The 10,578-nt window shown below is 32.4% G+C and overlaps 1 protein-coding gene across 1 annotated transcript; it reads left to right on the plus strand.

The window, feature by feature from the left end:
- The first annotated feature begins 2,002 nt into the window (after window positions 1-2,002).
- LOC106469476 (annexin-B12-like) lies at window positions 2,003-9,984 on the plus strand. The gene is made up of 4 exons (XM_013929974.2): window positions 2,003-2,181; window positions 3,142-3,254; window positions 3,683-3,819; window positions 8,037-9,984. Exons 1-3 carry the CDS (start codon window positions 2,025-2,027, stop codon window positions 3,803-3,805), a joined length of 393 nt encoding a protein of 130 aa, XP_013785428.2. The 5' UTR covers window positions 2,003-2,024; the 3' UTR covers window positions 3,806-3,819; window positions 8,037-9,984.
- Window positions 9,985-10,578: the final 594 nt, after the last annotated feature.

Below are 10,578 nucleotides of genomic sequence, written 5' to 3' on the forward strand. Positions count from 1 at the left end.
GTACAAATACATGGGAAACAGGTGACAGAAAATGTTTGTATATAGACACAAATAACATGGGAAACAGGTGACAGAAAATGTTTGTATATAGACACAAATAACATGGGAAACAGTTGACAGATAACGTTTGCGTAGAGACACAACATGAGAATCAGGTGACAGAAAATGTTTGTGTATACACACACAACATGGGAAACAGGTGGCAGAAAATGTTTGCATATAGACACAAATAACATGGAAAACAGGTGACAGAAAATGTTTGTATATAGACACAAATAACATGGGAAACAGGTGACAGAAAATGTTTGTGTACAGACATAAATAACATGAGAAACAGGTGACAGAAAATGTTTGTATACAGACACAAATAACATGAGAAACAGGTGACAGATAACGTTTGCGTACAGACACAAATAACATGAGAAACAGGTGACAGATAACGTTTGCCTACAGACACAAATAACATGGGAAACAGGTGACAGATAACGTTTGCGAACAGACACAAATAACATGGGAAACAGGTGACAGATAACGTTTGCGTATACACACACACAACATGGGAAACAGGTGACATAAAATGTTTGCTTACAGACACAACATGGGAAACAGGTGACAGAAAATGTTTGTATACAGACACAAATAACATGGGAAACAGGTGACAGATAACGTTTGCGTACAGACACAAATAACATGGGAAACAGGTGACAGAAAATGTTTGTGTACACACACAACATGGGAAACAGGTGACAGAAAACGTTTGCGTACAGACACAAATAACATGGGAAACAGGTGACAGAAAATGTTTGTGTACACACACAACATGGGAAACAGGTGACAGAAAATGTTTGTACATAGACACAAATAACATGGGAAACAGGTGACAGAAAATGTTTATGTACAGACACAAATAACATGGGAAACAGGTGACAGAAAACGTTTATATATAGATACAAATAACATGAGAAACAGGTGACAGATAACGTTTGCGTACAGACACAAATAACATGGGAAACAGGTGACAGAAAATGTTTGTGTTCACACACAACATGGGAAACAGGTGACAGAATAACGTTTGTGTACAGACACAAATAACATGAGAAACAGGTGACAGATAACGTTTGTACACACACACAAATAACATGGGAAACAGGTGACAGATAACGTTTGTACACACACACACAAATAACATGGGAAACAGGTGACAGATAACGTTTGCGTAGAGACACAACATGAGAAACAGGTGACAGAAAATGTTTGTATACACACACAACATGGGAAACAGGTGACAGAAAATGTTTGTATATAGACACAAATAACATGGGAAACAGGTGACAGATAACGTTTGCGTACAGACACAAATAACATGGGAAACAGGTGACAGAAAATGTTTGTGTTCACACACAACATGGGAAACAGATGACAGAAAATGTTTGTATATAGACACAAATAACATGGGAAACAGGTGACAGATAACGTTTGCGTACAGACACAAATAACATGGGAATAAGATGACAGAGCCCCCCAGTGGTGCAGCGGTATGTCTGCGGACTTACAACGTCAGAATCCGGGTTTCGATACCCGTGGTGGGCAGAGCACAGATAGCCCATTGTGTAGCTTTGTGCTTAATTACAAACAAATAAATAAGATGACAGAAAATGTTTGTGTACACACACAACATGAGAAACAGGTGACAGAAAACGTTTGTGTACAGACACAAATAACATGGGAAACAGGTGACAGAAAACGTTTGCGTACAGACACAAATAACATGAGAAACAGGTGACAGATAACGTTTGCGTACAGACACAAATAATATGGGAAACAGATGACAGAAAATGTTTGCACCTTGCAGACGGGTGGTAAGATTTGTTTGTTTAAACACGAAAGTAGAATTGAGAAGTATATCACATATTGTTAGTGGCTAAAGAGGGCAAATGGGGGATCAATAGAAGACAACGGAAAATAATGTGAAGCTCGTAAAGGGATAAATAGTTTTTTTACAGGCAGGAAGAAATGCAGGAAGTATGGAAGAAAGAGTCCTTGCTAAGTTATTAAGTGGCCAGAATGTCGCCCAGCTAAAACTCTTGTTTAATGCTTATGAGCGGATATCTGGTAAGAATCTTGCAGAGAACATCCGGACAAAATTCAACGGATCTCTGGGAGCAGCTCTAGCAACAATAGGTAACACTTTCTGTTTACAACCAATCACTGATGAACTGATTAGTATAATAAGAGGAAAAGACATTTCCTCTATTTATGTAGGCAAATTTTAGTTGAAACCAAGTTAATCAAACGTTTTATAGAATTAAAAAAAATACTATATCATTCTCTTCTTACTTCGTTATTACTAGTGGGTGTTTTTTTTAAGTGAGTAAAATCTATAAAATCTTTTATAGACAAATCCAATTCTCTGTATAAATTCTTACATTTTTTTTCCAACTCTTTGTAGTTAATTCAACCAGTTAGTTTATCTACAATTAAATGACTATATACGGAAACGTTTAATAAAAAAAAAGAGATAAAGGCAGTAGCTTTAGATTAATAGGCTTAACATTTATGTAAACTGCATGAGTTTTTCGACTTTTCTCTTAATTTGTATATTTCAGATTTCAAACCAGGGATGTGAAAAAATAGAATTTAAAATCCATATTTGTCTTTCTTCAATATTATTATAGGTTTTATATCAATAGCGTTTCAATTAAACTGTTGTCTCTCATTTTCAGCCCAACTGATGAGTTCTGGCATTGTACGAAATGCCTCCTAGGCAGTGGGATATAAGTGATAGTGTTATTTTTACATACATCTGATCTGAAATTCGAGTTGATTAAAATAAGAGGAATGTAGGGAAAAAAACAACATTTACAGCTTATGTAATTTTTATCACAAATGTCAGATCTATTGGTTTCCATTCTTTGCCATCTTTCGGAGTCTAAACTTTAGTTTTAGACTAAACTTATCTTTTCAATTCAATTTGTTTTAAAGTATACAATAGCAGAAGAACACAAATTTTTGTCGTTAATACGGTTGTGTTTTACCGAGGAGCAGATACACTTGAAATATACACAATTGAAGATAGTCCTTCATTATTTTAGTCCCAGCAGAAAACCTTGCATGATTTGATTTCATTGTCTATTCCAACAGTGGCCTGTATAGATGATGCAAAAAAGTACTTCGCAGAAGAACTACATAACTGTATGCAAGGGCCAGGAACTGATGACAAGACTCTCATCCGTATCCTGGTGTCCAGGTCAGAGGTAAAAAAACCTATCTAAGACTTCTATTTTCACGTAATGCATAGAAAATGGCAAATTTATTTAAAGACCATTATGTAACCCTATTTTTGTGGTGTGTATGTATTTATTTTTATCTATATTTGACAAATTTAGTCCTAATTGTATGTTTATTCTATACTTTATGTATTCACTTGCATTTTTGTGTTTATTTCAGTATTTCTGTCTCTTGTTTATATTTTATGTTTACTATATTTGCATACTAAGCGAATTTCGTTTATATGCTATACTGGCGTAACGAGATAATTTTATATATACTTTATTTATTTACTGAAATATATAAATATATATATATACTTTATTGGAACCTAATTTCATTTTTTCAAATTTATTAGTATACCGAATACATTTTTAATTTCTAAATTTATCTCTGTTTTAATTACGTTTACCAGGTGGATTTAAAAGACATCAAAGAACTGTATTTGATCCAGTACGGAAGCAATCTTGCAGACGACGTGGCAGCAGATACCAGTGGCGATTATCGTAACCTTTTGTTGAGAATAATTGAGCCGTGATACACTCAAGACAAGCAAGTATACTCTTAATCAGTTCTTGGATATCTTTACGTTGAGGTGATTACATTAATAATTCAGTTTCCATGCAAACACGTGTTCGGATCTTTGTCATTGATTTCGGATAAAATCATGCAGAAAAATCTTTACGACTGTTGTTTCGAAGAGAATACATTCTCGCACATGCTACTAGAAGATTTTCGAATGCGTGCACACAACTTCATCGATTGGAAAAGCTTTCATTCTCCACACAAACATGTATTTACGATCTATATATTTTCAGACTCTCGGTATTGATTAAAAGCACCCCCATTATTAGCGAAACGATTCTATATCAAGTTTAATGTGTGGGAAGCCCTCAGTGGTTTAAGCCACCTGTGACGGAAAATGTATTAAATTTTGTACTTTTCTATCAAGTTTAATTTGTGGAAGGCCTTAGGAGTTTAAGCCACCTGTGCCAGAATATATGTTAAATTTATACTTTTCTACCAAGTCTAATATGTGAATGTCTTTAGGTTATAGGAATGGTAATATTTAGATTTTCTCTGGTAAAATGACCTATCAGTAGAATTTTAAATTAATAATTGGAAAATCAAGCACAATACATAAATATGTTTGTTTTAAATCAACTGCTAATTGTCTCACTGTTTACAATGTTAAGAGTTGATTTCTGGTAATTTTCGTTGCTGAAGCTACAGATGAGCAAAAGTAATAGGTCATTTTGGTCAAGGTTGCTATCTACACCATAAACCAGAATGATTTTCATCTAAGACGTAGATTTAATAACCAACAGATACTTGTAATAAGAACCCAATAGTGAGGTTCAGTTTATTGGACTGAGTCGCCTCATCACTGGTTTGGACAGTTTCTCCTTCATAGAAACAACTACTAACTATACAAATCGAATAATAATTATTTGTATCCAGTGGTTTCATATTTAAGTAACACTGACCAGGGAACGGCTACAATATAAACACAGCTTTAGAAGAGTATAAATTTAACATATCTTCTGTCACAGAGACTTACACCCATCATACTATAATTAAAGTAAGGCAGGTACATTACACACCACTAAGAAACTGTCTATCTGGGAAAAAAGTGTCTGTACAAAAAGTTAACATCAGAAATCACAAGTATTGTTCGAATAAAACTTCCCACGACATAACAACCAGTGAGATACGCTCTCGTGTACATTAAATCAAGACTGAGTACGTTTTTGTTACGTCCAGTTTGTATGTCATTTCTGTTCCTTTTTAAGAGATGACATCGGTTTGTTTCCAACTCTAAGAAAGCTACCTTAAGAGTGTTCTACACCGTCTTTAATAAATAGGTATGTTGTACTGTTTTGCAGCTGTTAATGACGAAGAAAGACTTCAGTTTGAATTCCAAACAAAGCTGTGACCATTATTATCATTAACTGGTTTCTACAGAATATTATCGATAAAACCAAAGAATTGGGCTGGTAACTTCAGGTAGTCGCTGTTCTTGCCTTAAGTTATAAATATTAATGTAATTGACTAGAAATTCCACGAAGGACGTTTCTTTCAGAATTTTTGCGAAAAGCTACACATAGGGCTCTCAACTCTAATGTTGAAATGATAAACTAGGGGGCATTTTTTTACGAATTTTCGGGTGCCAAAATCATTATAATATAATAAACATTAACAAGCTTGTGGCTTACTACTTCAAACATCATTATAATATAATAAACATTAACAAGCTAGTGGCTTACTACTTCAAACTTTTCCAAAATATTTTCTCATTTACAATTCTCTTTAGACATTTATTTCATATTCCGATGGTAATTTAATTATGTCTAATTATTCTCGCACAATAACGTGACAAAAATAACACCAAACGTACATACGCCAAGTTTGATTTCCCACCATATTTACTGGCCTAGGCGTGCCTAGTGGGTAGCGTGCTGGGCTACGTAGGTCCGAAGCTCGAGCCGCGATATGCACCTTCATCTATAGGAACGATATAACCAGGACAGTCGATTTCGTTATTCACTTTAGATACAGTGGAGAAGACTACATTTGAACTTTAAAAGTCTCTGACCTGACTATTTAGCCCATGTGTCATAAGGTGGTGTTCATACCAATTCCTTATCTGCTAGAAATGAAATATTCATAGGGTTAATGTTTAAGTAACGTGAGTCACTGCGAGAAATGTAGATTTCAGTTGAGATGCCCAAATCTGACTTAAAACATAAGTGTGGTACAAGATATTTAAAACAAAGTTTTCAGTGCCTCACATTTGAAGATTTAGAGTTGTAACAGTGACTGTCAATTCCTTAGCATGGATGGTAGAATGACCCTGACTGGCTGCCTTCCCTCTGGTCAGTTGTTCAAAATTAAATAAGGCGGCAGGTAGTTAGTAATTTTGCCATTAATATAAAATACTTTTTCTAATGGTCTTCAAAAAAGGAAAGCAGTAATATTGTTTTCAAGCAGACATTTGTGTATGTTGTCAATAAAATATAAATAATCATAGAATGGTACCATTTGTAGATCATTCTTTGTATGTCGTATTTTAAGAATTAACTCATATTTGACCAACTGATTTTTTTAGCCAGTCTATCAGATAAACATTTCTTACATCGTTTTATGAATAATAATTATACTAACGTGCACACTTACATGGGCAAAAAAATAATAAATATATAAGAAAATATGTTTATTGAAAATAATTCACATCAACACTTTGAAAGTCTTGCAAAAACAAAAAATTAACTTTATAAACATTAGCAAACTCTTTAATATCCTCTTACAAGTGATTTATTTCTATCATGTTTAAAACCTGTAAAGTATTTGATACAAAGTGGGATTTCAGATTTTTTTTCACACAATACAGATTCTTTAGAGATGCACCCATTCATTACGTAGCATTCTTAGGATGAATAAATGGTTTGTTTCATCAAATATTATTTCAGGCAGATTTTTTCACACAATATAGATTCTTTAGAGATGCACCCATTCATTACGCAGCATCCTTAGGATGAATAAATGGTTTGTTTCATCAAATATTATTTCAGGCAGATTTTTTCACACAATATAGATTCTTTAGAGATGCACCCATTCATTACGCAGCATCCTTAGGATCAATAAATGGTTTGTTTCATCAAATATTATTTCAGGCAGATTTGTTTCTACTTATTCTCTCAGGGTTCTCGGACGACCAGTGCCTGGTTTTAGAAACTAATAGTTCAGAATGGGGCATATGTAGTCTAAAATGTTGTATTTCTCATAACATTGTCTGTAAATTGACCAAGAATTTTTACAGAGCATCTAGCACCCAAATAAATACTGGCTACCACCATCGTTTAGATCTAGTAGATATTCTGTAATAGTTTATATTCCAACGGTATTATTGTATACTTTGATAGTAGCCAATTGACTTACATAACTGACTTTATTATCTTAAGCGGCCATCGTCTTTTTGTACCCACAGATTCGGGACTTTATATATTTGACACAATTGTTATCATAGCATTGACTTTCCAACGAAGTACCTTTGTTATTGTTGTCTATAGCACAGAAGCCTTTTTCATTAGTGAAATTGATTATTGGAATTCTGTTGTCCCTAAAGGTTCGTGTTACCATTGGCTTTACAAAGATTATCGAAGTACAAATATATTGTGTGTGAGGGAGGTACAGACTAATACAAATCACGGAAACTGTACATGTTTTGTTTTTCCACATTCCTCTTAATTTATCCATTTCGGATTTTAAATCAGCGTGTGTAAAAATAACATTTCATATCCAGCTTTTGTCTCCAACAAGTCACTGCTCCAAAGGCAGACTGATGAACAACATTAAAATTTTCAAATAAGGCCCAAAGAATTATATTACAACTGCTGTGAGTCATAAACTATTCCATCATACATGAGCAGATATGCGTGTAATAATAAAATGAATTCTATCAGGAATTTAATTTTTTGAGTAAAACGTTTCGATTGCCGAGATAACTGATAATAGCGACTCCTATATGGCTAATTTAAGATTAAGTAGTTGTTTGTTTGTTTATTGTTAACTTATCCTAATACACTGTATTACCATCAAGTTGAAAACTGGATACAAATCAAATGATACAACGGTTTATCTTCAGATTTTTCATTTTCTACATTTAATAAGATATAGTTACATTACTTTTCTTTGAACTACAAACTTTTGTCAGAGATTATGCATATTTGAAAACATTCTTATTTGATTTATTTTATATCTCTTTTCAGATCCATCTTTCATTGATCGGCGTAGAGATGAATTAACAGAAGAAACCAATCAAATGAAAAACTCCAATTTTAAAAACGCCTTAAATCTAGTTTTACTTATTTGGTTTCAACGTCAGTTGTCTTTTTTATACGGGCAATTAAAGTGGAACAATATAAATGAGAGTTTAAAGTTTGTAGCACAAACAGGACAGTTGTATTCGCTGTTTTAAATAAGCAAAACATGAATTTAGATTTACGCCAACGTTTCGCTATTACGACTTCGTCAGGTCAAACAAGACACTTGCTAATTGATTTTAGGCTTATATAACAAATATTAGTTGGAAAGTATCTTTTTTGCCCCGATAAGCTGTAATGGTGAAACGTTGGCATAAAAAATACACAAAATAAGTAATAAAAGTAATAGGTCGTGTCTTATTTACTTATTTTAACAATGTAATAATATGCAGTTGTATTGCAGTTTCATTATATTGTAAATCTACCCTTTACTCAATCAAAACTGCTCAATTGATTATAAACTGAATCAATAATATAGCGGAAGTTACAGGTAATGCTCAAACATATGACTTTAAAAAATACATTCGATATATGGCGCTACACGGAAAGTCTATGGCAGACCATAATATATATCTTATTGGACTTGAGAATAGGAATCCTACGCAGTAGGCCTACTGGTGGTTAAAAATGTTAATAAAACTGCTATCTGGTTACTCAAAATAGTTGTGTTACCGGTTATATACGAAGAAAAGTCAAAGAAAAGTTGTCAACAAATACAACCAAAACAGAGCATAATAGGCCCAAACCAAATTTTCAGATTAATTATTGTGGTATAGAAAAAACAAATGTAAGATAATTAAATAATGTATAAAAATCAAATAATACATCATGTAATTCTGGTTTCTCTGATTTTTTGTCTCCTGATCGTAGAAGATGAAAAAGCATAACAAGCGTTATATGTTAGGCCTGACAGGTTATCCAGAGATAACTATATCATTAGATGAAGCTCTTATGACACTCAAAGATAACTAGTACTAGTAATATTTGAATATTTACAGTTAAAGCAACTGCTAAATGCTAATGATTACCAAACTTATATTAACTTTATCCATGTCATTTCATACCAGTAAGCATTTCTGAACCTATGATAGACATCACTATCAAATGTAAATAAATTGTTAAGACCAACGTTAATCAGAGTTTAAATTACATTTTATTTTTAATGTACGTTTTAATGTCGACAGATTTAATTATAACAATCACTTATTATTGAATCGCTTCGCAAATTTTATAACTTCGATTACTTGTCTTACTCTTAACTTAGCAACAGTGTTCTAAAGACCAGATTTAAACTAACCTTTTAATTAATTCTTTCTTTCTGTCGAAACATAATGTGTTTTGTTGTTTTAATTTTACGTACGTCTTTAATTCTGCAACAGTTGACGTCCCGTGTATTTTTGTTGCTAGGCCTAAGTTACTTCTTTTGATTTTTGTCGCCATCTATCCGTAGAGTTTGTGTGACATCTGCTGGTTTAAAATCTGCTAAAATATTTTTAATCATTAAGACTTAGTAGGTTTCTTCTTAATATCAATTATAATAAGTGAAAATTTACAAAATGAAAGTTTTGTAGAAAATGTTAATTTGAAGAAGAATACTGTAAATAAAATAATGTATATTAACAACAACAATAATAATTCCAGGAAACAAATAATATCACTAATATCTGAAGTAAACACACACTTAAAACGAATCTGAATCGCATATAAAACTTAATGGTACCGATTGATTAAACGAGCATTTTACGTGTTTTTGTTCCCTTTGCTGTTGTTCAAAAATTGACTGTACTTTGGGTGATGTAATGCTTTTCATGTATATTTTGATAATCTTTTGATGCGTAGTTTGTTCTGATACTTCATTATTTTCTAATCAGCTTTTTATAAATTATCCTCAAAATATTTCTTATTGACAGATAGTTAGTTTGATAGATTGGTATAGAGACAGATAAAATCTGCATAAGATATAAATAACTTTTTAATTTCATTTGTTTTGAAATTTAATATACTATTTTAATATCAAGATATTGTATACTATAATAATTGTATTATAAATGTAATGAATGTATGTATGGCTCAATTTGTATGTCATAGTAAAGTGGGTATTAAGAGAAAAATGATAAATTAACAAATGTTGCTTTATTACCTTTTAGGTTTCATTAATATATATTTATAGCGATTAGTTTCAGCATTAGGCTACGTCATCCGGTACATCAGGGTGTCACAAGTATTTTAATATTGAACCGAGTATAAAACAGTGAAACCTTGTGAATATTTTAAAGATCATAATAAAATAGATCAAATTTGGCATTAATAAAACGTAAAATTAAGATAAACGTGTCCCAGAGTATACCTCAATATTTTGAAATACACTTAAAATATTTAACCAATGAAAACACAAAAGGAAAAATGAGTATGAATCTATACTGTATACATGGAAATTTATTGCTCACAAAATAAATGTATAAAAACGACACGTAGGTTAAAGGTTGCT

Source organism: Limulus polyphemus, unplaced genomic scaffold (assembly GCF_000517525.1).
Source record: "Limulus polyphemus unplaced genomic scaffold, Limulus_polyphemus-2.1.2 Scaffold3506, whole genome shotgun sequence".
NCBI lineage: Eukaryota > Metazoa > Arthropoda > Merostomata > Xiphosura > Limulidae > Limulus > Limulus polyphemus.